This window comes from Hirundo rustica, chromosome 11, assembly GCF_015227805.2.
Source record: "Hirundo rustica isolate bHirRus1 chromosome 11, bHirRus1.pri.v3, whole genome shotgun sequence".
Taxonomy (NCBI): Eukaryota; Metazoa; Chordata; class Aves; order Passeriformes; family Hirundinidae; genus Hirundo; species Hirundo rustica.
In genome coordinates, this window is record NC_053460.1 from 6972480 (window position 1) to 6999301 (window position 26822).

At 56.2% G+C, this 26822-nt stretch overlaps 3 protein-coding genes across 5 annotated transcripts in view; 2 read left to right on the forward strand and 1 right to left on the reverse strand.

The window, feature by feature from the left end:
• Positions 1-1060: 1060 nt before the first annotated feature.
• On the reverse strand, positions 1061-3135 carry LOC120757784 (C-signal-like). The gene is made up of 6 exons (XM_040075400.2): positions 2989-3135; positions 2543-2594; positions 2191-2378; positions 1725-1883; positions 1511-1630; positions 1061-1261 (listed from the first exon to the last, which is right to left on the reverse strand). Exons 1-6 carry the CDS (start codon positions 3133-3135, stop codon positions 1148-1150), a joined length of 780 nt encoding a protein of 259 aa, XP_039931334.1. The 3' UTR covers positions 1061-1147.
• A 5894-nt stretch (positions 3136-9029) lies between these two features.
• On the forward strand, positions 9030-14202 carry LOC120758001 (C-signal-like). Its single transcript, XM_040075762.1, has 6 exons — positions 9030-9181; positions 11376-11427; positions 12181-12371; positions 12690-12848; positions 13121-13231; positions 13916-14202. Exons 1-6 carry the CDS (start codon positions 9041-9043, stop codon positions 14027-14029), a joined length of 768 nt encoding a protein of 255 aa, XP_039931696.1. The 5' UTR covers positions 9030-9040; the 3' UTR covers positions 14030-14202.
• Positions 14203-17473: 3271 nt separating this feature from the next.
• Positions 17474-26822, forward strand: part of RIPOR1 (RHO family interacting cell polarization regulator 1) — a 32035-nt gene continuing 22686 nt past the window's right edge. For 2 of the 3 annotated variants that reach the window (XM_040075603.2, XM_040075605.1), the window contains exon 1: positions 26425-26556. In XM_040075603.2, the coding sequence (XP_039931537.1) occupies positions 26478-26556 (79 nt within the window). In that variant the 5' untranslated portion in view covers positions 26425-26477. Of the gene's footprint in view, positions 17603-18347; positions 18777-26424; positions 26557-26822 lie in introns of those variants that run through there. The other variant, XM_040075606.2, reaches the window with a different exon arrangement.

Here is a 26822-nt window from a genome sequence, read left to right on the forward strand (position 1 = left end):
CTGTGTCTTTGCATCAGGAATTTCTGCCGCTCCTGGAGCAGGCGGCCAAGAGCACAGGGAAGGAGGGTCTGAGCTGCAGCAGGGCTGCTGTCATCAACATCTCCACCAAACTGGGCTCCATCGGGCTGTGCCTCAGGGTGCCAGAGGCCCCCATGTACCCTTACCGGGCCAGCAAGGTGAGGTGCCAGGGGAGGTGCTGGAGATGCTGTCCCGGGCACAGCGCCCACGGAGGGGAGGGAGCCCACGGGTCACCCCCTGCCCCAGCCACCCACCCCCTGCCTGGTTCTCCCAGGCAGAAGCACAGAGAGCTGGACAGCAGCAGCCAGGACTGAGTCTTTCCAGCAGGTTGTGCTGATGCTTTGTCCCAGGACCAGGTCCCATTTCCCATCTCCACAGCCATTTTCTGCCCAGGAAATATCTCCTCTCCTGCCCACCCACTCCCTGGGTTGTGCTGGCAGGGCTGTGCCTCTTCCAGGCTGCCCAGAACATGGTGACGAGGTGCTTGGCTGTGGAGCTTCAATAAGGGAAGGGCTTGGGAAACAACTTCTCTCCTGTTCCCCAACCCACATGTGGCCCTGTGGTCCCTCTGTACCCCCACCTCTGTAAACTCTGGCAGCTGATGTCTCTCTGCTCTGTCTCCACACCCAGTCTCAAACCTGCCCATCTGAGCCTGGGGCGGGATTCCCGTGCTCTGCCCGAGTGCTGTGTGTCCCTCTGTCCCATCTGTGACCAGGCATCCCCCAGCTGAGGGGAGAGGACAGCTGGTCCCTGTGACCCCCAGCCCCTCAGGCAGCTCAGCCTGGGTGGGGGAAGGCCAGTCCTGCAGGGGCTTGGAAGATCTCTCTCCTCTCAGGAAAGGGGCCCTGCTCCAGCTTCTCCAGTGTCTCCTGGAGGGGAGGTCTCCAGAGGGCACTCACAGTGCCGTGGGACACTCATGGGGATGCCAGTGACAGCTGTGGGTTGAGGCCAGCTGTGGGCATCACTGCATCCCGGGATGAAGAGCGGGATATCTGGGAAGGGGCCATCTCATGAGCTGGAAATCCTCAACAGAGCTGGAGGCTCTCAGCAGGAGTTTATTGAGGATGTGGGACAGGTAGGAGCAGTGGCACAGGGTCCCTTCTGGCTGCCAGGATTCTCAAGTGGTGTCTCACCAGGGTATGACCTTCCCTTCCCAGTCCAGGAAGGCGCCGGTGTCCTTCTCGGAGAGGGAGGAGAGGACCTTCAGCATCCCTTGCACGCTGTCATCCACTGTCACAGGGGGCTGTGGGGCAGAGGGGGAGATGCAGCCCATGCCTGAGGCCCTGGCCCAGCCAAGGCTGGGGAAAGGAGGCACTCCAGGGCAAAGGGGAAAGCTGAAAACCCTGAACAACCAGGACAGAGGGGCCAAGCATGGAACCGAGGGGATGGGGACACCCAGCACCCAGGAGCAGGACAGGGGGAGCTGTCCCAGGAGGCAGGGAAGCCATGGGCAGAGGCTCAGATCAGCAACTCCCACCCATGGAATTCCTACCGTGTGTCCGGCAGAGCTGCCAATGTCCGTTTGCACCCAGCCGGGGTGGAGAGCGACGCAGAGGATGCCGTGCTCCTTGTACGCCAGGGACTGGCACTTGCTCAGCATGTTCAGAGCAGCCTGTGGGGAGACAGGGAGGGGATGGTGGTGGGAGGGGAAGGGGGGCTGCAAGGGGATCTAAAGCTGAGCAGGAGAAGCAAAGGTGTGACAGTACCTTGCTGCAGCGGTACGAGGTGACTTGCATCAACTCCCAACCAAAGGAAGAAGCGATGGAGCCCCCAATGCTGGATATATTGACGATGGCAGCCTTGCTGCAGCTCAGCCCTGAGCCTGGGCTCCCCTGGGCAGCCTTCTTCAGCAAGGGCAGAAACGCCTGGGTGGAGGCAGAGGGGACAGGAGCACACACAGACATGGCACAGGGAGAAACTCCTTCCACAGTGAGGACATTGGCAATAGCACTGACACATCCTCTCTCCTCTTCCACTGCCCCATCCGACCTGGCTCCAGCTCCTGAGCTCCAGTCCATGGCTCCACAAACTTCTCATGAACTGAGAGCCCATCAGGGCACCAGAGCAGTGTCAGGAGCCCCTCCCACTGGCCCTTCACACCCTCTATAATGTCCAGCTTGAGGACATGGGTAGGGATCCTTCTGGAGCTGTGCTGTAGTGCTGGGGACTCACCTGGCCCATCAGCAGGGGTCCAGCTGTGTTGGTGGTGTAAGTCTCGGTCATGTCCTCCAATGTTTCAGCATCAAGCATCTTAGACTTGATCATTCCAGCATTGTTGATGAGGAGGTTCAGCCCAGAGTTCCCCAGGTGCTCCCCAACCCTGGCTGCAGCTGCCTTGATGCTGCTGGGGTCGGCGACTTCTGCAAGGTCAACACACTGGAGGTCAGTGACCCTGTGGTGGCTTGCGGTCCCTTCTGTCACCCCAAGGAGCTGCCCCCCCACAGCTACCTCCAGTGTAGAGCTCCCAGGGATGTGATGAGTGCCCAGGCATTCACCAGAGGAACTGGGGTGAGAGGGAACCTACCAAGAGCGATGATGACCAGGTTGGGATGTTTGGAGGCCAGATTCTGTAGCTCCTGCAAGAGGGGTCACGACGTTGGCACCAACAGGCTGGAACAGCTGTGTCAAGCCTCATCCAGCAAATCAGCCAAAGCCTGTGTCCCTCCAGCTCCATTCCTGCACCACCATGTGCCCAGCACCCTGCTCCAGCTGCCCTGATCCCAATGCAGGGGGAACACTCCACAGCTCCTGCACACACCACATATCCCTGTCCCCTCCACACATCCCATACACAGCTGCTCCCACAGCCTACCAGCCCAGCTGCTGTGGGCCATGGTGCCCAGCTGAAGCTCCAGCTCCTTGCAAACACCATCCCTGTTCCAGTTTCCCCCTGGCACCGAGTGCTGCCATCCCCTGACTCCGAGTGCTGCCATCCCCCAGCACAGCCACTGCCTCCCAGCCCAGCCTCACCTGTGCCCTCTGTCCCTTGGGGTCCCGACAGCCTGCAAAGATCCACTGTGGTGGTTTCGGCATCCTCAGGAAATGCTGGACAAACCCCAGACCGAGACCCCGGTTGGCCCCAGTCACCAGAACGGAGCAGACACTGAGCTCTGCCATGTTGCTTCTTCTCTCTCAACTCCAGCTTGCTCTGCTTACCCAGCTCTCTAATATTTCCTTAAAGCGTGTCCCAGCCCATGCTTGCACCAATGTTGACTCCTCTCTGGGAGGAGCAACTGCTCCAGCTCTCTGAGCTCCAGGATACAGGTCCCGGCTGGGAACCAATCCTAGTTCCCTAAGGGTATAAATCCCTTGGCTTTTCCAGGAAAATTATGCATTCCTTGGGTAACTTGATGCCATAAGCCAGGTGGGGCTGTTGTGCATGAAGAGGGAGGAAGCAGCATGTGGGCTGATGTGAGAAGCTCCATGGCTCGGGTGGGCTTGGCAACTTCACAAGCATCCTTGATGGTCTTTGCACATTGTACCAGGCCGTGCCTCAGGTGGCCCTGAGCAAATGTTCTCTGCCTTGCTCCTGCCTCTTCCAAGACAATAAGCTCTCCCTCGTTGTGGAACAAAAGACCCATGGAGTGGGAGAGCAAACCCAGCGTGGTCTCCTGGCAGAAGGGTGGGGACCTGCACGGCTGGCACAGCTCCGTGCTGCAGGTTATGCGCCCCATCCCTTGGGATGCGCTCCGAAGTTCAGCCGTCCCTTTGTTCAGAGCCACGGAGGACTCAGGCACCTGGGACATTTACCTGCAAAGGAAATGCCCTGCTCGAAGCCTATTCTCCACCTCAGCTGTTGGCATGAGGCACCAACTGCTCTGTGCTACTGCCAGTGGAGCCCTGTGCTGTTCGGTACCTCAAGAGATGCATTACAGGTTTGCGAGGCCGGATAAGGTGCGTGTGTGCATCATGTCTTCCTGCCCCACTGTAAGTGAAGACCCATTCCCAGAAACCTCTTGCCAGCACCTTGTTTTCCTACATTGAGTCCCAGAGCCATTGCACACGCTGCTGGGCACCAATGGAGACAACACTGCTCGCACGTCACCTTCTGCCCCAGGATATCTTGGCAGCAGCATTAACCAGAACAGCTTCCTCTCAGTGGCAATGCCAAGTGTGTCTCCATGCTCTGGCAGCAGCTGATTTCCTCCTGCCCACTCCAGCCTGTTGTCTGGGGCTCAGCTGGCAGACATTGTGAGATAAGCAGGTCCTTCCCTGCGCTGACCTGGGATCACAGGGTACCCTCCCCAAGCCCATTTGGGAAGATGCAAGTTGGCAGCTTCTATAGTGAGCTGATCCTATGTCTTTTCTCTGCCAAGTCCGAGCCTCTCCTTAAGTTCCATGCAATTAATTTTTCCCCACTTTGTTTCCTGAGGTTAACTGAACCTCTGTCTGTTTTTTGAATTTTCCACACTGGGTTGAGACACTTCTTTTCCCTTGTGAATTCCTACCACTTGCCATCAGTACAAAGCTTTGGGTATTTCAGCTTCTGTCTCAGACTGATCTCTCACTGAGGATCTCCCAGATGGCTGGACTGGCATTCAGGCTCCATAGATCATTTCAGTATTTCCTTTTCAATGACCACAGACCTCAACTATACTTGCCAACAGATGCACCAGTGCTCAAATCCTCCAAATAAACTTCCACGGTTTTCTTCCTCTGGGTGGAGGATGAGGGCATCACCCACAGCCTGTTTGAAACCTCCACAGTGCCTCAGAAGCAGATAGTATCAGAAAACAAATAATTAACATTTTAAGTCTCCTATTTTTGCTGTGTCACCACATTTGTGTAGCCTTCCACTGTTTTGGAGCTGTAACTTTATAATGTTGACTTTGCTCTGGGGCCCCACACTGCATTATTGATTATTAGAGTTTAAACAAGCACTGCTTCACCAGGAGTCTAAGTTCAGGCTGGCACAAAGAGGCAGAGGGGAAGGAAACCAGCCTCACTGCCTTGCAGCCCAGCCTCGTCACGAGGGCTGCTGCTGTCCTCAAACCTCTGCAAAGGTTCTTGGTCCAGCTCCTCAGAGGAGATTCAGATGCCTTCTTTGCTCTGAAAAGTTCTTGCATGCTCTAAATCTCAAGCTAAGCATTAAAGTCCTCAGATTAATAAAATCATTTAGGTTGGAAAAGGCCTCTAAGATCATCAGTTTCAACAATTAAGCTAACAATGCCAATTCCACCAGTAAATCACATCCCCAAGTGCCACAACCACGCATTTTTAGAACACTTCTGGCATGGTGACACCACCACTTTCCTGGGCAGCCTGTGTATCAGTGCCTGACAATCCTTTCTGTGAAGAAATTTTTCTTAAGATCCAATTGAAACATCTTTTGGCACAACCTGAGGCTGTTTCCTCTCACCCTATAACTTGTTACTTGGGGGCAGAACCCGACCTCACCTGGCTACAGCCTCCTTGTCAGGGAGTTGTAAAGAGTGATAACAGTCCTGAGTCTCCTTTTCTCCAGGCTGAGCCCTCCCAGCTCCCTCACCAGCTCCTAACCAGACTTGTGCCTCAGACCTTGGCCGGCTCCGTTGCTCTTCCCTGGACACACTCCAGCACCTCAATGTCTTTCTTGCTGTGAGTAGCCCAAAACTGAACACAGGATTCCAGGTGCAGCCTCACAAACACGGAGATCAGAGGCACCGTAGCTCCTCTCCCACCACCCCCCAGGCTGCTGCACAGTTTACCCATGGATTGTTTTCACATCACCCCACCGGGAAGACTCGGAGCCAGTTTTCCAAGAGGCAGTCACCCTCAGTTTTCCACCCTCACTTGCTGGAGGCTCGAGCGTGCTCTCAGTCACCGAGGTGATTGCACAATGACAGTGCTGCTGACAGAAACATGGAGGAACATGCTTTTCTCTGCCTGCCAGGGGTACGGGGGTGTGGCACAATTAGTTTTAGTACATTTAATCTACTGTAAATAAGAAATAAACTCACTGCCATTTATCAAGCCGATTTGCTCCACAATGTATTCAGGTCTGTCATCACCTATTAATCATTTGCTAAAGAATCAATTGATAGTGATAAATGAGCCATTCATCAAGAGGTGGGGAGAGACCAACCCAGCACTGTACCAGAAGCTGGGCAGTACTCATCCTCCCTGATGCATTTTCTTTTGGGCTGAAGAGGATTAGTGATCGAGTGGGGGTTGGAAATCCATGACAGGAGGGGTGGAACTACAGAATGTGTAAGGTTTCTTCCAACAGAAACCATTCTGTGATTCCATGATCTGATTGTGTCATCCCATTGTGAAAGGATGCAGGGACTAGGGGCGAGAGCCTGAGCTTACCCGCAGCTCCCAAGTGAAGTTCCCGTGGCACCTTTGTCACGGCTTCGCTGTTTTCCGAGCAGACTCATCCAGGTCACACCTACATTGTATCAGAGCTGGAGAGAGCACTGATCCTCACTGACCTCCTTTTCTCCCATCCCCTAAGGAGAGGTGGCTGGTTAACCTTCATGCTTCGGCATACTGCCATGAAGAGGGACCTCAGAACCACCAAGCAAGACAAATTTCCTTTCCCACTATTAGATTTGCTAACAGGGATGGCTGAGAACGGGCTGTCACACATATGCTCCATCTCAGGAACACTAAGACACAGGCTAAATGATCAGCTCGTGACTGCCTTGGTTTGACATTCACGTGTCGGAGTGAGAAAAGGAGGCACATGTAAGTTTAGGAATAAATACATGATAATGCAGATGTTAACTTAGGAATCCAGTTGAAAAGAATCATTAAGACTTATTAAGGAAAGGCATTTAAGCAGGAAGGAGTGAGTATAATCTTTAAATTAAAAAGCATATCAGGGACTATTGATTTTTTTTTTTTTTTAAATTAAGATGTCCCCCTTCTTCCTCTAGCTGCATTTTTTTTTTCTAAATCCAGTGACTTAAAGCAGCACTTATGATGAATCCATCAACTCAGTGCAAAGGACATGTGCCCACATGTATTTTGTTCTTTACAGTGCAGAAACTTTAACCAAATTACAGCATCAATGAGCTGCTAACAGGAATTACTAGTTTTGATTTTTTAGCTTAGTGATCTCAAATACTTTGTATTCTTAGGGAGGTCTGGTGGAAAATGCCCCTGCCCACGGCAGAGGGGATGGAACTAGGTTATCTTTAAGGTTCCATTCAACCCTAAACATTCTAGGATTCTACAATTTATACCCTCGAATACTCCAAAATTCACCAATCTCAGACTCGTGCTGTACCAGGCAGCTGGAGTTTCCCAACGCCTGTTGTAGTGGAACTAGAGCACTTGGATAAGCCTTGGGGCTTTTTTTTTTATTATTATTATTCGTTGGTGTTATTTTACTTTTTGGTTGCACTTCTCATTATTACCTCACAACAAGGTTTTCAAAGAATGGATAATCCTCGATTTCATTCATGGAGAACAGAGGCAAGAAAGCAAGTCAAGCAATGCCCAAGCCTGCCGGAAGATACTTGGTTGCTGATACTTGGAGCTGCTTTTCTTTCTTTCAGGGTTCACATTTGCATTCAGAACAGGCTCCTCCAGCCCTCAGCTGTGGCTGCACTTTAACTGTTTCAGCACAGCCGGGGATCCCAAGGCTTTTTCAAACAAGCACTTTTTGGGAAGAGTTCATCAATGTCATTTGCCTGCAGTATGCAGAATCTGTGTGGCATAGGCAGCCAAGCCCTGCCTGTGGTTCACCCCGAGTGTTTGTACCCCTCCGTCATTATTTGCTAAACTTTGCCATAATCAGGGCAGCATTTCTGATCAGAGGTCACTGAATTAATGGGCTGAACAAAGAAGGAGGCAGGAAAAGGAGAAAAGGACCTTTAATCCAAATACCTGCTAAAAGGAAGGGTCTTTTTCCTTAGTATTTAGTAGTATAATCAAATATTTATTTTTATTAAATTCCAGCTTCCATAAGATAAAAGAAAGGTCTAAAAGCATTTTAATATCCTGAAGTAAAGTGGGGAGTAGAGGCTCCCATGTTTTCCCATCCCTAGATGCCAGCAAACCTCCATACTACCCCTTTGGTGCCGATATTTAACCAGGTACCTGATACTCAGCAACAAAAATAAGGGGAAAACATCCCTCAGAACATCTGCGAGCCCAAACTGCTGCATAACTCACAGAATCATTTGGATTGTAAGGAACCAGAAAGACCATCTCATTCAACAGCTCTGCCATGAGCAGGGACACCTTCGAGCCGCTCCAAGCCCTGTCCAACCTGGCCTTGGACACTTCCCGGGATGGGGCAGCCACAGCTGCTCTGGGCAGCCTGTGGAAGGGTCTCACCACTCTTACAGGGAACAGTTTCTTCCAAATGCCCAATCTGACCCTGCCCTGTCAGTCTGAAGCCATTCCGTTGTCCTGTCACTGCAGGCTCCTGTCCAAAGTCCCTCTCCAGCTGTCTTTGTGTACTCGAGGCACTGGAAGGGGCTCTAAAGGCTCCGCGGAACCTTCTCATCTCCAGGTTGAACAGCCCCAACCCTCTCAGCCCATCTCTGTAGGAGAAGTGCTACAGCCTCGGAGTATCTCCGTGGATCTATCAGTTTACCACATTTATTGCATCTGATAGCCCTGGAAAGAGCCAAATCACGTGCATTTCCAGGCAGGCAATAAAAACAGCTTGTAAAGGGGTTGGTACTTCCTCACGTTAAACGGGTTTAGTTTGGGAATTTTTTTTTTTTTTTTTTTTACGCTTATCTGTGGTGAAGATTAGTGTGCTAAAGGCGCTGAAGACACCGCCCCAGACCTGCTGCAAGCTTTCTCCCTCACCCACCACCCTCGGCAAGCGTCCCCTCAGCCTCCCCGGGTCGCTCCGAGACCCCTCGCTCCTCCCCTCGGGGACGCCGGGGCTGGGACGCGGTTGTTGCGTTTGCACTGGACGCTAGGTGTTTGCACCGGACACGCGCACAAACGCACACAAACCCACCCACACACACTCGGGCCCTCCCCCGCGGGCATTCACTCCCCCGCGGGCCCGGGGCAGCCGCTGCGGCCCGCGGGCTCGGGAGGCGGCGCCAGGCGGGCCGGGCCGCGGGCGGCGATGGCGGCGGCGCGCACCGTGCTGCTGACCGGCTCCAACCGCGGCATCGGCCTGGAGCTGGTGAAGCAGCTGCTGGGCTCGCCGCGACCCCCGGCCTGGATCTTCGCCACCTGCCGGGACCCCGAGGGGCCGCGGGCACAGGTCAGTGCGGGCCGGGGAGGCGGCGGTCACACGCTCGGCCGCTGCCGCCGGCCCGAAGAGCTCGCTGCTGGCGCGGGGCTCCGGTGTCCGCGCCGGGCCCTGCCTCGTGTCAAAGTCACCTCTGAAGTGCACCCGGCGAAGGAGCGGCCGTGTCACCCTTCGGGCCGCGCCGCCGGGCTGTTGTGGGCCGCGCTGGATGTGCCCGAACCCGCCCTCCCGTGCCCAGGCAGAGCCGGGCTGGCCTCGGGCTGAGGCGGTGCGAGCGGCAGCGATGCTGCTCGGGCTGGTTCTGCTGTGTCACGCTGCTCTCCGCAAAATCCGGAGGTTCAGAGCACGGGGTTTTTAGAAGTGGTGGCCGGTGGAGCTGTGGGATCCCCCTGTCCTTGCTTTCCACTTTGCTAAAATGGGAGAGACTCGTACATGTTGCTTCTGCAGGGAATCACAAAGCTTCCCTGTTCTTCCAGCTTTTTTACATTCAGCTTGTCTTCCTCTGCTTGCTGTGTCCCACTGAAATTCTAATAGGGAGAAACTTGCTCTCTGATAGATGCCGGCTCCAGCTGATTTGTTTGTTGCATCTTCTTGCATGTCCTGGTGAAGTGAGAACCCACTCTGCTGCCAGCCAGGGGTGCCCAGCTCCTGCTGTGCCTGGTGCCCAAGTTGGCTGGGTCAAAGACAGGCCAGGTCTTTTATTTTTGTCCCACTCCTCCTCCCCACAACTCGCAGGACTCTTGCAGGGCAGTGGTGAGATCAGGGAGTATTTTCAGGGCTGGACTGCAGCCAGTTTTCCTACAAGGTGGTCCTCATGCAACTCTCCTAGCCAGGGGGTCCTTCCCTAAGCCTTGTCCAGCTGTGGTGGGGTGAGGGCAGTGTCATCAGGGTGCTGCTGAGGTGACCACAGGACACAGAGAGCATTGTTCCACCAGGATGGCGTCACATCACTTCTCCTGCTCTTTTGTGCCTGGGTGTTGGGGTAGGGGAAGCTCCTGCTGGGATGGTATGAGGCTGTTGAGGCAGGCAGTTGGGAGAAACAGGAGAGGAGAAATACCTGTTGGCCACCACGAACCAATTAATGGATTTTACACAATTTCCTGTGCCCAGGGCTAATGTGGGAAGATGAGGTCTGGTGGGGGAGCCCAGACATAAGTGACAGTGAACCACAGCCAGTGCCAGCAGCTCTCGTGCTCCATATCCCTCTCAAAAGAAACCACCAATTTGTGTTTCTCCCGTGGGCATGTTTGGAAGAGCTTTTTAGTTCTAAAAACAATCCTTTTGGGCACATTAAACAGGGTGGTTTGGTTTCTGGTGTCTGAAACCTGCCATAGTTAGAGACTCAGAGCAAAGAGCTGCTAAGAACTGTGAAGTAGAAAGTTTCCTTTTTGAAATGAGCTTCTGAATCCTCCACCGTGTGAGCTGGCACATGCCTAAAACACAAAGAGTAAATTTATTTCTGTTATCTTGATAACCACTGGATCCCTGAATCAACACCAGGCAGAGGTACAGGGAGGTACAGAGATACAGGAGACACAGGTACTGTTAAGATCCATGCCAGTGGATCACTGGCTGCTGTTTACATGGTTTATCAAGCATTCTTCCTAGCTGTAAGGTCACTTGAATGATTTACAGTCCTCCTCCCAAGTCTTCAGCTTTTAACCCACTCCTCCCTTCACATAAGGTGAAAACAACGAATAAAAATGTGCAAAGTGGTTAAATTCACTAATCATTAATAAAGTCCAGAGCGAGTGGATCTGGGACTGGCCTATCCAGATGTGATTTCCTCAAAGGTCAAATCTGACCTTGGCGCTCACAGGCGTTCCTCCTCTACCTCATTTCCAGCAACCTCTGGGACACACTTCTGGATGTATCTCCAGCCAGTTCACATAATTTCCCTGGTAAACTGGTCCTTCACAGTTTGCTCCCATCCTTTGCTGTGGGTCTGGCTGGGCTGTGGATGACCCCTTGGGAAAGTGACCATGGCATCTTGCAGTCATGGCCACGTCATGCCCTGAGCATGTGCACCTTGCTTTGTGGAGCCTGGGAGAAGCCTGAGAACCAAGGCAGGTCCCCAGCCCAGCTTTTCACAAGCACTGGGTAACGCCTGGAAGATGTTTCCCTCAGGGTGGGCCATTGATGGCACCCCAGCATGCTTGGCATCACCTTTGCCTCGTGCTGATTGTTTCCGTGTCTCTTTTTGTAGGAGCTGAGAGATCTGGCATCCAAACACCCAAACCTGGTTCTTGTAAAGCTGGGTATGTGTGCTCTGCATCTGGGCTGGTAAATTTGTGACTGCCAGCCATGTGTGCCCCGTTCCTCCTTCCTTCCCTCCCTCCCTCCCTTCAGGCTGTACATGGGGATCCAGTTCGTCAGAGCTGCTTCAAGTCCTGCTGCCAAAACCCCAGCTTCCTCAGACCTGTCTCAGCCTCAGTACCCCATTCCCTGGAGCCTCCTTGCTCCATGGTCACAGGACCAGAATGTTCTTGAGACCCATCCTGGGCAGCTCCTGGCTCCTCCAGCTGAGTAACCACATCTTTGCTGTGCCTTGATCCCAAGTCCTAGGCAAGCCCAGGAGGGCAGTGGCTGTGGAAATGCTGTATGATCAGCCCAGAGTTTGAGCGGGAGCAGGAAGACCTTGCAGAGCCATCCCACAGCGCATTTCCCTTGGGGACTTGTCCCCCCAGAGAGTGCCCTGGGTTCTCCAAAAACGCTCAGACGCAGACTTTGGAGGCGGTGGCTGCTGGTAACTGAGGCAGCATGGGAGTCACAGCAGCGGTTTGCCCGCGCGTGTGCTTTTCCTGGTGGGAGCCTTCAGCCGGGGGCGGCGGAGGCGGTGCTGGGATGAGTTGGGATGAGCTGGGATGAGCTGGAGCTGGTTTCACAGCACCATCTGGTGCCCGTGGATGGAAGGGCCGCGCCCGTCAGAACGCGCAGCTTTCCTCGGCATCCTCCCCTCCCTCTTCTCCTCAGCACCCCCGTGGCTCTCAGACTGTTCTCTCCCACCGCAGATGTCGAAAACCCGTCGGCTATCAGCGATGCGGCGAAGGTGGTGGAGGGGAAGCTGAACGGAATGGGGCTGAACCTGCTGATAAACAACGCTGGCATCTACAACCCCACAGCCTCGCTGCAGACGGTCGACGCGGAGGACATGGTCAGGACGTACAAGACCAATGCAGTGGGGCCAATGCTGATGGCCCAGGTACGGGTGGAGCTCTGGAGATGAAATTTGGCCCAACTTGAGGGTACCCCAGGCTGTCCATGGTCACAATGGAAATCTTGGAGGGCTTAGCCAAATTTCTCGAGGCTGTGCAAGGGAGGGCTGGGGTTGCTCTTCAAGCCTAAGCCTTCTGCAGCCTCTCTGAATTGTGCAAGTCTAATTGGGAGCAGGCAGGGCCAGTGCAGCAACACCTGGGCTCTCCTGACACCCTGCTCTTCTTCCTCACCCTCCCTGGGTTGCAGTTGCTGTTAGTGGGACTGGCTTGGAGCACGGGTAACCCACTAGGTTGTTTCTCCCCAGGCCTTCCTGCCTCTGCTGAAGAAGGCTGCACAGGACAGCAAAGAAAAGGGCCTGAGTTGCAGCAAGGCAGCCATCATCAACATCTCCACCATCTTGGGGTCCATCAAGAAAACGCCTGATTCCTTCTTCCACCCTGTCATCTCCTACCGCTGCAGCAAGGTATGGGGACTGGTGACCTGCCCCAGCTCTTGAGCTCCAAGGGGATCAGAGCTGCCCTTGCCAGGCCGGATCTCAGGGAAGCACCTGGGATTGAGAGATGGAGGGAGTTCCCAAGCTCCCAGGGCATCTCCATGCCCACCCAGGGGAGACACACACTGTCTCTTAAAGACCTGGCATGGCTTTTTCTCCCTCACCAAGAGGCAGCGATGGGAAGGGAACCTGGTTCATGGAGCTTGTTGCTGCCCATGGATGATGCTTCCTTCCTCACCCAGGCTGCCCTCAACATGCTGACCGTGTGCCAGGCTCTGACCTACAAGGAATCTGGGATCCTGTGCGTGGCACTGCACCCTGGCTGGGTGAAAACAGACATGGGCACCCAGGAGGTGAGTTCTGGCCAAGCAGGTCAACAGGGAACCCATGAGCGGCAACCAAGGCTACAAACCTGCACAGGAGGTGATCCTAGGTGGCCAAGATGGCTCTCTGGAAGGAGGATCCACATGAAAATAAACTGCCTCTTGGGCTCCAAGTTGCCCATGTATGTGTTAGGCCCCTGCAGAACATGTGGATAGTGTCTGGGAAGTAGCATCAGCACATACCAGGCTGCTTGTTCAGAGGGGAAAAGGGGCTTTGGACAGCCTGGAAGATATGCAGAGAACCTGAATCCAACAGAGCAAGGAGGAGAGGAGCAACACCATCCCATCCTCTGCCCCATTCCTTGAAGAACTGCAGGTCCTTGAGGTTTCCACTGATCCTACAGGATCCATGTTTTATAGTGTGGGTGGTCCGTGCAGCACTGGAATTTTGAGAAGGCTGCACAAAGCATCTCATTTGCAGCAGGGATCTCTTCCTGTTTGGTTAAACCTGTGGCTGGCTTCCCAGCCCAAGACACCTCCATCCAAGCCAACAGTGCAGATAGGCAACCATCCTCCCACACAGTGGACTTGTCCCAGCTCCTGTGGCTCTCTGCTCACTCTGGGTGGAAGGAGCCTTGCTGTCACTGCACATGAGCCGAGTGGGTGCTGCTGGATGGCTGGAATGACGGTGGTGTCTCGTTTTGCCCTTTCCAGGCTGACCTGACTGTGGACACAAGTGTGAGGGGGTTGTTGTCTGTGCTGCCAATCCTTTCCGAGAAACACAGTGGGACTCTGCTCAACTGGGAAGGTAAAGCTATCCCCTGGTGACTGCTCTGTCCCTGCGAGGGGCTCCATGGTGCCACAGGACTCCCTGAGTGCAGCGGTGCACCAGGGTGCTCAGCTCTCTGTGGTCTGCAAGGGACCTAATTGGGACTCCAGTGGGTGGGCAGGATGTGATCCCTGCCTTCAGCTTGCTAATAAATAAAGTCAATTAGTACCTGTGCCTTCTCCCAGCTGCAGTGTCTCCACTCGGACTGTCTTGCTCCTGCAAAAAAATGCACCTGGCATTAATGGCTGCACTCGATGATCTTGGAGGTGTTTTTCCAAACAAAATGATCCTGTGATCTGAGCAGTCTGCCTGCCTTGGCTTCAGCTGCTCTGAGCTGAAGTGATGTCCCAGGGCACATGTAACTCACCCAAAGCTCTGCTGTCCTCCTGCTGGACTGCCTGGCTGCAGGGTGTGCCCAGGTCTGCCTGGTCTCTGCTGTCCTTCCACCAAAGCATGGTGTATTTGCCATAGTTTTCTTTGTCCTGGACATGGTGTCTTTGGGAGCAGCTTCATGGTTGGAATGGGAATACCAGGCGCTACTGTCCAGTTCTGCCATCGCAGACAGACAGCTCTGCCCATAGTGGTGCCCCAACTGGGCATGGTACCCCTGGGTGGGGGAAATCTGGTCACATGGAAGCATGGAAACAGCACTTCTGTGGGATGGAGAAGCTGAGAACCTTAATAAGGTGGGCTGGGAAACCCTGGACTGCATTAATTTGACCAGGAAATGGTAACAGCCCCAAAGAAGTGGATTTTGGGGGTGGTATTGGGGTTTCTCAGGAGGGTTTTGCCCCTTCTGGAAAGAGCTTCTCTTAAAAGAGCATGGCCAAAAGGAGCCAGGACTCCTGCAAAACCAAGCCTGGTCTCAGGCAGAGCAACCTGGCCTGCAGGACAGGCAACCCCCTGCTCCTTCCCCCTGCCACCACCTTTTCTTTCTCATCCAGAGGACCAGCTGAAGCACCTGGGTCCCTCTGGGTACAGCTTTGCTGTACCTCCTCCTGGAGTGGGAGCTTGCCTGCCACCACGAGCATTCCTGGGAATCTTGAGGCCAGGCCCCACCTGGCTGTGCCAGAGGAGCAGTGTTCCCCATGCCCAGGCTGACACGCTCTTTTCCAAGCCTGTGCTGTGCCTTCCAAGGCCCTCAGGAGCCAGCACTGCAAGCAGAGCTGCAGGGAGCTGTACCCACATGAGGCAACCACTGCTGCACAGGTGCCCCCTGCCCAGGAGACACTAACCTCATCCTCAGGGGAGCTCTGAACCATCTTCCACCTGATCCAGCCACCTGATTTCCCATGTAAATGCTTGCTCTTTTCTTTCCCAGCTCGTATCTGTGGCCAGAGTGGTCAGTGCCCACTCGGGCGCCTCCCTATCAGCGCTGTGGTGGCAGCAGGAGAAGGGAAGGAATGGCTGAGGGGCAGGAGCGTGGGTGTGGGGCCCAATCCTGCCAGTGCATTGCTGTTCTCAGCCCAGTGCTGGCTCAGAAACACGGCCAAGCCTCCCCTGAGTGCCCTCCCTGCCCCTTGGCAGAGGTTCTGCCCCAGTTACTCCATACAAGCCAGCTGGAGCCCGGCCAGTCACCACAGGCTGGCTCCGTGCCCATCACTCTCCATGTTTCTCCCTTCGGCCCCACGCCACGTGCTGGATCCTGGGAGGTGAGCAATGCCAGAAATCCCACCATGGATTGCTGACAGCGTACAGTCATTGTCCCCCTCATGGTCATTGCCAACACCAGGAGATGTGTGTCACTGCTCCCTTGGGAACACGGTGGGAGACAGGACTGCTGGCAGCTGGGACAAGCTCCATCAGCCTGGGACATCACCTGGGATGTGGTCAGGTCACCTGGGGCACGGGCAGCCCCGTGTTCCAGAGGTGGGAGGAGGAGGAGTGGGAAGCTCTGCAGGTGGAGTCCAGTCTGGCAGTCCTGGACGCAGCTCCTGGGGAGAAGAACTCACCCCAGGGCACTGCTGGGTGTTGAAGCACCTGGACCTTCAGCCTCTAGGAATCTCAGTGCAGTGGTCTTCCCTTTGGGTGCTGGGATAGCAGACTAATTGCTGTGCAGAGCCTAGTGGAAACAGGTAAGTTTCATCCCATTTTTCAAGCCAACACAAGACTGGGGCAGGATGACCCAGCTTGGACCTCTCTGCAACTGGGATTCACCCCTGGTGAGTGCTTTGCCTTTACAAGTGCAGCCAGGTGCTCTCCAGGAGCCCATCCTTCCACCCTCTGAGACAAGGCTCATCCCAGGGAGCACATGCTGGAGTTAAGCCACCAGGGACTGCGCCCATCATGGTAACTTGGAGGCCAGGGACCTCTGAGAACCTTAAGGTGCTCCAGGGCACGTGTTCTTCAGGAAGGCTCAGTAAAAGGCCAGATGGGCAGGTCTCCCTGCTCAAATGCTTGCCAAGTGGCGTCGGCTTTTCCTTTGCACGAGTTCCGGGTGTTTGTGCTCATGGAGCTGATTATCTCCCCGTTTCCTCTCCTGCCTGATGTTTCCTGCCTCCCTCCCTCCCTTTTGCTGGTTTTGCCCTTTTGTGTCAGGCTTATTTCCTGGCTCTGGGAAGTGTCAGACCTCAGTGTCCCCCCTGCCCGCTGGGGTGGCAGCGCATGGCCCTGTGTCCTTTCGCTGGGTGCACTGCAGTGCCCCAGGAGACACTTGAAATCCCAGGTCCACCTGACCAGCTAGCTGCTCCCTGGGACCACAGGCAGGTTTGGACAGAAAACGTGTGATTTAGGATCCAACTGCTTTTAGCAGCTGGTCCATCTCTATTCTGAAGCTGGGGCACAGGTGCCAGCGCTGGTTCCAGCAGTGAGGAAAGCCGGACAACTCCTCGAGGACTCTACTCTTCCTGAGGCTGCACAGGGTTATGGGAACATGTCTGGGGACTTCCAGAGACCATGGCTGGGGCAGCTGTCACCCAGAGCAGCTCAGCCAGCCTTCCCCCAGCCTCTTTGGAGCCATAGTAACATCTGGGGGCAAACATCTCTCTGCTCCGGGGAGCCCAGCAGTTCTCCAGGCTCCAGGGACTGACCTCAGTGGTGGGAAAGGCTTGCATTTCCCAAGCTCTTCCAGCAGCTGCCTTATTCCAGACCAATAGCCACTGGCAAGGACTTGTTGCACCAGGAGCTGGAGTCAGGCAGGTCTGTGGCTTGGGGTGGGAGCAGTGAGGACATCGGGAGTCCTGACCTGACTTGCCAGGATCAGGTCAAAACCCATTTTGAGACAAACCCTCCCACACCCGAGTGGGGCAAACAGCAGCGGGCAGAGCCTCCGTGAAAGGCAAAGGCTGCCACAGGAGGAGAGGGTCAAAAAAAGGAAACTGAACGGAAAAGGGCTGCTCCTGTGACAGCGATGCAGCTGCGGAGGTGGAGCAGCAGGCAGGTCACAAACAGCCGCGCACGAGGAAGTGCTGGGACACCAGCCAGCGTGGCCAGGCTGCGGCAGCTCCAGGTGCAGCAGATCTTTGCTGAGAAGGACCACAAGCAGAGGCAACCAGAACTGCAGGGACCTCAGCCAGGACCTGGAGATCCCCTTTGCAGGAGTCGTCTTCCGGCCAAAACTTCCTTCTGCCAAGGTGTGGGCACTGTCTGTGACGTGGGGGGATGGGGCAGCAGGATGGTCGCTGTGGGGACCACGTGCTGGGTGGCACCGCGGGCCTGGGGCTCTGAGGCCTGGGAATGTGACCATTCCCAGAGCCCCCAGCAGTGGGAAACACAGATGCTGGGAAGGCTGGACTGTCTGGGAGTGCAGGGTTTGGGGGTGCTGGGGTCCATCAGAGCACAGGGACCCAACTTGGGTCCGTGAGAAATGAGGCTCTGGAGGAGGAACGACCCGGTCCCTGCAGGACCAGGACTGCTGAGGAAGCTGAGTGGGACCAGCAGATAATGTGCTGAGGCTTCCTCTGGTACAGCTGCAGCTGCAGGGCTGGGGTTGCTCGGTGGCTATCAGCCCCTGCAGAGCCCTGTGCATCCCTTCTCCCTTCTGCATTATTGTTTGCCGGGAGGAAGCAGCTCACCAAGTCCCATTTCAAGCTTTTAACCCGCTGGTGCCTGCCCTGATGCTCTCCACTCCCATCAGCCAGAGCCAGACAGGCTCCACATGTGCCCTGGGAGGATGGTTTGGTACTGAGAGCTTGCTCCAGGCTTTATCTCCCTGGCAACCAGCAGCACCCCTTGACTCATCTCCCCCAAGCCACTTTGTCTCCCACAGGTCTCCCACAACCCCTTTTGCAGAGGGCAGACACTGGCATTGTCACCTCTAAGGCTCTGAAAGCTTTAGATACCAATGATTCCCTCCTTCCTCTCTCTTCCCCTTTTTAGCTGGTTGGATCCTGTCTTGTGCTTCCTCTGGAAGCCCCCTGGTCTGCTGGGGGAGCACCATGGAGGCAGCAGCTTTACCAGCTTTGCACAGACTTAACCCAAACCCCTAATAAGGGGTTTGGAGGAAATCCATCTTGGGGAAGAAAACTGCAGCACTTCACCAGCTTCGTTTGACAGGCTGGGATTTAATCAAACCCCAGGAGCTCCAGAAGTGCTCCTTGGGGAAGTGGAAATCAGACAGAACCTCTCAGCAACCTTCTCCAGATTGTCATCCTCTCAAACAAGAGAGCTCTGCCAAACTGTCCCCACTTCTCGACTGGCAGGGAGGGGACATCAGTGTCCCATCAGCACAGGCTGGGCTGTGCCCTCCCTGGTGATGAGCACCGAGGGACACCTTTCCTGAGCGTCCGTGTCCCTGCAGGAGCAGAGGTAGGTCAGCCACTGCTGAGCCTGATGGGGTGATGCAGAGGTGCTCCATGTCCCCTGTGAATACACCACAGATGTTGATGAGCCCATCACAAGCCCCCCGTGCTCCCTGTGCACCCCAAGAATAAACCAGAGATTTGTCTGCTCTGTGCCCTGGGGCCCTGACACTGCCACACCCATGGATCTTAAAAAAAAAAAACAAAACAACAAAAACGTTTGGGAGCGCAGGAGGGTGCACCCATGGGTCACAGAGAGGTTCTCGCTCTTCCTCCCACAGCTGGGCTCTGCCCCCAGGGATGCCCACAAAAGGGATGATCCCTTGGCCATAGCACCCAGTCCTGCTCTGCAGGGTCTTGCCAGGGGTTTGGAGCAGCTCAGCCTCTCCCTGCCCATCCCATGGCACCAGCTGGGCCTGAATTTCCAGCTTTTGCAGAACAAGGTCCCGGGTGGCTGCGCTTGGAGCTGGCACTGTGCCGAGATGCCAACGTGCCTGTCCAGTGCTGTGAGCATGCAGGGGGGCTGTGGGGGTGGTGATGGGGGTCAGCCAGGCATGCCATGGGCTGTGGCAGGCTGCCTGCTGCTGTCTGCAGCACAGGAGTTGCTAGAGGGGGTCATCTCCTCAGTTCCCAGAATGTCAGCACACAAATGTATCTGTTCCAACTCTCGACCCCGACCTGCTGCCCTGGAGCATCTTCCCCGCCTTGTTGTCTCAAGGGAGTGGAGTTAAGACCCTGTGATGGCAAGAACAAGGATCCAAGCTCATTCTAATGAGTTCTCTCCCCCATGTCCCTCTCCTTGGAGCCAGGGAAGTGACGCTGGGGAGGAACTTGGCTCCTCTTGTTTGTTATTACAGGATAAAGTTACCCTTTAAAGCAGAGCCAGTGCTGTCAGGGCTGCATACCATCCGGGAACATCGCTCCTTCCAGCAGCTCCACACACTTCTGGTTATTGTGCTTGCACGGAGCCAGCCCAGCCCCGGTCACAGCAAGGGGGACGCAGGTGGGGGGATCCAAAAAGGAGCCTCCAGCCTCTTTTCCCACCCTGGGAAATTCAGGAGCACAGGGAAAAGGCCTCTCTCTGGAGAGGAGAGCTTTTCTGACTCTGGAATATGTGGAACAGAGGAGCAGAAAGGGCTGGAAGCAATAAAAGGGAAGGTGGAGCTGGATGTGGTTGGGGTGTTTTGGGGTTTCTCTTATCTCCTGGAATGCTCACCCTGGCTCAGCTGGGAACCCTCTGGATAGGGCAGCCTGCTGTGCAGTGCACAGGCTGGGCAGCGGCGTGCAGCTGGCACCCATCCCACCACCCCCCAAGTCCAGCGGTGGCTCGGCATCTCCAGGTAATGTGAGGATGGGAAGAGGGCTGGCTTCTCCTTCGAGCTCCAGCCTCTGTCCCTGGGGATCCCAAATCCAGGGAACCCCTCTCTCCTGTGAGCGGGCACCCCGGGAGACACCCCAAGGCTTTGCAAGACATGGGGTTTGTTAGCAGCAGCCCGGCCATCCCGCCCACACCAGACCCTCCGGAGGTGGCTGGGGGCTTGCTCAGGGTTTGACTGCCCCACGCTGAGCCGTGACGTGCCTGTGGGGTGGAGGGGAAGGAAGCTGACCCGGTGGAGCCGAGCCAGGGAGAGCTTCCTGGCAGCGAGCTCCAGCCTCCAGCGCCTTCCGCAGATGGCTCCGAGGGGGATGGAAGGCAGGCAGAGGGCTGTGCGAGCCCTTCCCAGCCGTTCCCAGCCTGGCACCCACCCGCTCCGTGCCGTTCAGGAGGCAAACGCCAGCTGGGGCCCTGACACTGCCACCTCAGCGGGGTGTCGAGGGAAGCCTGACTCATCCCCAGCAGGAGAATCTGAGACTTGCACATGTAAACAGAGCTGGCCTCGCACGCCAGGACATGTGACAGATACAGGAGAGACCGGCTGGAGCCACAGCCTGGGGCTGGTGGCATTCACACAAGTGCTAGAGGCATGAACAAGAGCTGGAATGGGCCCTGCTCAGGAGCATCACTTGGGTGGGGAGGATGTGGCAGGATCTCTGCTATCAGCATGTTCCTCCCTCTGCTGCCCCTACCCCACCGGCAGCTTTTATCAGCTGGTTTTATCCTGGTCTGTCTGCCACTGCTTTCCTCCAGGCACACCCTACCCAGCACAAACCCATTTGGGCCAACAGCTCAGGAGAGGCAGAATAGCTGCAGGATGACCAGGGCACTGGTGGCCTCACCGCCTCTGGAAGCACTAAAAAAACCACATGGATGTGGTGTCTGGGGGACGTGGTTTAATGGTGGGCTTGGCACTGTGGGGTTAATGGACTTGATGATCTTAGAGGGTTTTTTCAACCTTAATTATTCTATGAGTGCAAAACTCCTGAGATGCCACCCCACAGTGCCAGCTTCAGAAGCAGAGTGCAGCTTGTGGTGTCAGGAGGTCTCCCTGCATGTTGTGCTGGGATGGAGAGAGCATGGAGAGCATGGAAGTGCCAGTCTGGGAGCACAGAGGGCTCCCCAAGTGGCTGTTCCATCTCAGGAGTAGAGCTCACTCAGAAACCTCCCAGTTATTCAACATGCTCTCCAGCACGTGATTTCCCTTGGGTTTAGATGTGCCAAGCTGCGGGCTCCAGGCTGGGAGAGCTGTAGGCCAGTGGGGAGAGGAGATATCACAGCCACTTCCTATCCCTGCTACCCTGCACAGCCGGTTTCATTTCCTTAATCTCCATCCCAGCATTTTCTTTGTTGTTTTCTTTGGAGGGGAGGGAGCTTTGCTGGAGGCTGGCGCTCACTGCAGTGAAGGAAGCACTTTCTCACTCTGGGAGACCAGAGCGGATTCCCACTGGCTGTTCCCAGGTGGACTCACTCTGCTCTTGGGTGTAGCAGGTGCTGCTCACGGCGGGACAGGGACCCCACCTCAGCAGTGGAGCGGATCAGGGTGTGTGTGGGATCCCCTGCCCTGCTTGGGAGGACTATATTTACATGCATTTGCATACAGCTCTGCCAAATTTGCAGACTCAGCCCTGCCAAAAAAACCTCGTGCTCCGAATGGCCTTTTGCTCTCGCATCCTTACAGCATCAGCTTTGGGTCAATGTATTCCTACCTCAGCCAGCTGGATTGGCCAAGCTTTGCTTTACCTGGTGCAGTGTTGAATCCTCAAGGCTGCTGACACCTCAGCTGTGCCCCAGCTGTGCCATTGTGCAGCTGTGCCAGTCGCCCTGCCACCGGCTACGTCTGCTGGGCTGGGCTGGTTTCTGGGCTTGCCCACAACCTCAGCCTTCCAGCTCAGTGTTGGACAAGAGCAAGGGACTGTAGGAATCCTGTGAATCATGGATACTTTTGGAGTGATCCTGTGGGTGTGTGTGTGAGCTGGTTCCTGCTGTGCTGAGGTGGGGATGTCTGCCTGGCTGCAGGAGGTGGAGTGGTCCCAGGGGATGTTCAGCCCCCCAGGCTGAGCTGGGATAGCGGTTGGAGATGCTGCCAGCCACCTTCCCAGGGTGGAGAAGGGAGTTAGGAGGGGGGACAGGTGGCTGGTGGCCGGACAGTCTGGATCAGTGCTGTTCTGCTGCTCCTTACCCTCCTGGCCCGTGCTGGAGCTGGACTTGATGAAGTCACAGTCTGGATGTCCTGGCTTTGCTGCAAAGCCCTGACCTGGATTCCGGATTGCTGGCCAGAGTCTGGGAGGGCTGACCAGCACCCAGTGCTGGCCAACACTGGGTTTGTGGCCACTCCAGGGGTATCCTGCCTTCCCTTTTCCCAGCCCCATGGGCAGGCAAAGCGCTGGGACACCCCATGGAAAAGGACAGGTTGGGTCAGGGCTGTGCCCCAGCCTGCTGCCACTGTGAACTGGCCCCAAGTGTGTTGGGGAAGGTTTTCCAGCAGAGCTCAGAGGACCTGCTGGCACAGCCTTTCTGCGCTGCTGGCCAGTTCCCGAGCGTGGCCAGGGCTCCGGTGAGTCAGCTGGAGCTGCAGCTCACATTGCTCATGCTGCATCAGCGCCACCCTGGCTCCCTTAGCTTTTTATTAGGTTGTGTTCCCCAAAAATGCGCAGCTGGAGGGATGCGGAGCGCAGTGCTGGGATGCTGGATGCTCGTCTCTGAGGAGGTGGCAGGGATGGTGGCAGGGATGGTGGCAGGGATGGTGGCAGGCTCTGTGGAGGCACCTCAGCTGCTCATGGGGGTGGTGGCTGGGCTCTGAGTGTGTTCAGCACTGTGGCTGTCCTGGTGCAAGGCTTGGAGCCCTGGCCTGTGTGTGTTGCCTTGCTCCAGCGCTGAGCAGGAATGCTGAGCACGCAGCAGCTCCAGCCTGGAGCCAAGGGCTGGCCTCCAGCCCTCCAGAGAGAAAGGAGAGGAAGACGTGGCTCCAGGCCCAGCCTGCAGTGAGAAGAGCAATTTGGGCAGAGACCCGCGGTGCGGGGCTCCGCCAGCGGCTCAGACCTTTCTCCGCACCGCGGCAGGCGGCTGCAGGCAGCTGGCACGGCTGCTGCTGGAGCTCCAGGAGGAGGGGAATGTGCTTGGAGTGGTCTCGGGTCACCAGGCTCTGGAAACGTTCTATCCTGTGCTGGGAGGAGCTCACTAATGCCAGCAGGTTCTCAGACAATGTGTCCTTGGGCTCAGGGACTCTTCCCTGCACCAACGCCCGGTTCCCAACCAGGCTGCTGGGAAGGCTCCTTAGGCGACAGGAGTCCAGGAGTATCCATACCCGTGCTGGGAGGGTTAGCCCAGGAGTATCTGTATCCATAAGGAAAGGATTAAACCAGGAGTATCCATCCGTATCCAAGCTGGCAAGATTAGCCCAGGAGTATCCATATCCATAATGAAAGGGTTAAACCAAGATTATCTGCATCCATGCTGGGAAGGTTAACCCAGGAGTATCAAAATCCATGCTGGGAGGTTTAACTCCTTCCTTCCAGCAGGCACCATACCTCCATAAATCCAGGAGGGAGTTTTGGAGGGCAGGCAGGCCAGGAGAGCTGCCGGAACTCGGGCAGCAGCCTGTCCTTGTTTTTGTTTGCCAAGCTGGTCCGTGCTGAGCAAGCTCCCACAGAGCAGCCAGTGCAGTGTGCCAGCCTTGGCCTTGGCACAGGGAGCTTGGCTCCACAGCCCAGCCTGGCAGGGCAGGCAGGCGTGTGGCCGAGGGGAGGGTGCAGTCCCCTCTCCTGCTGTCTGCAGGGATACAGCTGCTCCCCAGCAGCAACCAGGAATGTGGTTTTACCTTGGGGTGGTGGTGCATAGGTGAGTGGAATGTGGTGGTGTGGGTCAGTCTACTTCCAGGCACCCCAAGTTTTTACTGAAAAGGTGGTCAAACCCTAGAACAGATTTCCTGGAGAGGTGGTCGAGGTCCCAAGCATGTCAGCGCTTTAGAGGCATTTGGCTCTTAACAGCATGCTTTAACTTTGTGTCAGACCTAAAGCACTCAGGTAGTTGGCCCCAATAATCCCCGGATATCACTTTCAACTGAAAATTTTCAGTGGTGACACCATGTACAGGGCATGGGTGGGATCCAGCCCCCCCACTTGATCCAGGTGGGATGACAGAGTGGCACAGAGGTACTGACCATGCCAAGCACATGGTGGGTCACCCTGGTGGGACAGGGACAGTGCGGGACAGCGACAGTGTGGCACTGGGACCTGGGTTGAGAATGGAAGGATTTGGGGGTCTCGGTTGTACAAGAAGCTCAACATGACCTGGCCATGTGAACAGGCAGCCTAGAAACCCAGACATATTCTGGGGTCCATCCTCAGCAGAGTGGGCAACTGGCTGCTGTGCTCTGGTGAGATCCTATCTGCAGCACTGCATCCAGTCTGGGGACCCCAAAATAAGAAGGATGTGGACCTGTTTGAGCAAGTCCAGAGGAGGCCATGAAGATACTCAGAGGTCTGGAGCATCTCTGCTGTGGAGATAGGATGAGGGAATAGGGGCTCTCCAGCCTGGGGATGAGAAGGCTCCAGGGAGACCTTGCAGTCCCTTCCAGTACCTAAAAGGGATCCAAAAGACCTGGAGAGGGACTTTAGACAAGAGCACAGAGTGACAGGATAAGGGAGAATGGCTTCCAAGTGACAGAGGGCAGGATTAGATGGGATATTAAAAATAAATTCTTCCCTGTGAGGGTGGTGAGGCCCTGGCACAGGCTGTCCAGAGAAGCTGTGTCTGCCCCATCCCTGGAAGTGTTCAAGGCCAGGTTGGATGAGGCTTGGACTAACCTGGTGTGGTGAAAGGAGTCCTGCTCATGGCAGAGGGTTGAAACCAAGTGACCTTTAAGGTCCCTTCCAACCCAAACCACTCTGGGATTCATCAACCACATGGCTTTGTGGATCCACCCTGGCAGACTCTCCTTGGTGGCCTTTTGGCTTGGCTTTTCCCTGGTGGCCTCAGGACCTGCTGTCTCCTCTCCCATCTTTGCATCACTTCCCCTTCTGTGTAACCAGGCCAGCCTGGAGAACTGGGCTGGGAGCTGGGACGCCCTGGTTCTCACTGAGCAACCTTGGCAGCAAATGCTCTGCTCCTTGGTGTGGCCCCAGGAGAGTGAGAGCGGTGCAATGATTTCCTTGTCACTGATATTGCCCTGCTCCACTGGGCTCCAAGACCTGATGATGGTCTAATTAGTGTTTCTGCCTCACAGGGCTGGCGGGAGCACTGCACAGCCTTGTCCTTGCATGGAGGATGTCTCACCAGGGCTGCAAAGGCTTTGGTTCCATTTAAAACTGGGTCGACTCAGCAGGATCTAGGACAGGTAGGAGAAAGATGGTCTTGGGAGAAAAGAGAGGAGCAGGGTGCATCTCCCCCAACAGGCGTGTGGCTTCCTCTCCCCTCCACCTTCAGGGATGCTCAGAGGTGTCAGGGTTTAGGAAGTGGACTGGCAGTTGTGGAAGCAGCACCGTGTGGCTGTGGCATCCCTGCATTTACACTGGGGCTGCCTGTCCCTTAGCTGGGGAAGCTGGGAGCGCTCTTCTGCTGCTTCCCTGGGATGCTGGAAGCTGGTGGGATGGGGAATGTGGATCTGTGCCAATGCTCTGCTCCCCCAGAGTGGACTTTCTGATCGGCAGAGGTTTGAGCATGGCCCAGTTAGATACAGGAGCTGTGGGGGGAAGGCAGGGTGGGGTGCTGGATGTCATAGAGCTGGGAACAAGGGTGTTTGGGTGTTCCCTCTGCCACCGACTGACTGACTGCACAGCCCTGGCCGTGTCACTTCACTGCTGGAATGTGAAACATGCCCGGGGTCTGTCAGACAGCACTGAAGCCTGGGACGCTGTAGTGTCCCTTGTGAGGGGGAACGGGGGTGGTGAGGGAGGAGGTGTTGCTCCAGCCATCGCTTTCCTGGCGAGAGGAGGCTCTGAGCGCTGTGTGCGGCAGGAAGGCAAACAACCCGGGGCCAAGCAAGCCGGGCTGCCCGCACTCTCCTCGGGGAGGTGGGATCCTGCTCCGGCTCATGGTGGGGCTCGTGGACCCCCGCGGAATGTTGATGGGCCGGGGGGTCTGGAACCCCCGCAGGCGGTGGCGGTGGCGGTGGCGGTGGTGGCGGCGGTGGCGGTGGCGGCGGTGGCGATGGCGGTGTCGGCAGCGGTGCCGCTCGCCTCGGGGAGGGAGGCGCTCCCGTCCATGCAGCTGCCATTGGCGCTGGCTGGGCCGTGGTTTCCTGCCGAAATCACATGGCTCCCGCGTTTCCATGGAGAGAGCCGGGGTGGGCGCTGCCAAGAGCCTGCACGAACTCCCCGCTTGCTCCCGTCCATGGGAGTGGAACAAAGGGGATGCACCGAGCCAGGCCCGCTTTCGCCCCGCGCCTCGTCCCCCGCCTCTCCTGGGACATGTGAGTGCCACCCGCACCTCCGCACCCCGCGGTCACGGGGGGGTCGTGGGGAGCGGGGTTGGCGGCCCTGGCAGGGCTACACCCTTGGGGGGGCCACGTCGCCGCAAGCCACCGCCCGCCCGCCCGCGTCCCCTCTGCCGCCACCCCCGGTGGGCGCCCCACGCCGCGCTGGGGTGTCCGGGCACGGCGGGAGGGCGGGGACGGGGACACGGACACGGACACGGACACGGACACGGGGCTCCGCTCCCCCGCCCCACTGCGGTTCG

Coding starts and splice junctions, on each gene's coding strand:
- LOC120757784 (XM_040075400.2), bottom strand. CDS start 3,135: ATGGCAGAGCTCAGTGTCTGCTCCGTTCTGGTGACTGGGGCCAACCGG. Junction 2,595..2,988: donor CCAAGGGACAGAGGGCACAG/GTGAGGCTGGGC, acceptor CCCCTCTTGCAG/GAGCTACAGAATCTGGCCTC. Junction 1,631..1,724: donor CCTCGTACCGCTGCAGCAAG/GTACTGTCACAC, acceptor GTCTCCCCACAG/GCTGCTCTGAACATGCTGAG.
- LOC120758001 (XM_040075762.1), top strand. CDS start 9,041: ATGGCGGCGGCGCGCACCGTGCTGCTGACCGGCTCCAACCGCGGCATC. Junction 9,182..11,375: donor CCGAGGGGCCGCGGGCACAG/GTCAGTGCGGGC, acceptor CTCTTTTTGTAG/GAGCTGAGAGATCTGGCATC. Junction 12,372..12,689: donor GGCCAATGCTGATGGCCCAG/GTACGGGTGGAG, acceptor GTTTCTCCCCAG/GCCTTCCTGCCTCTGCTGAA.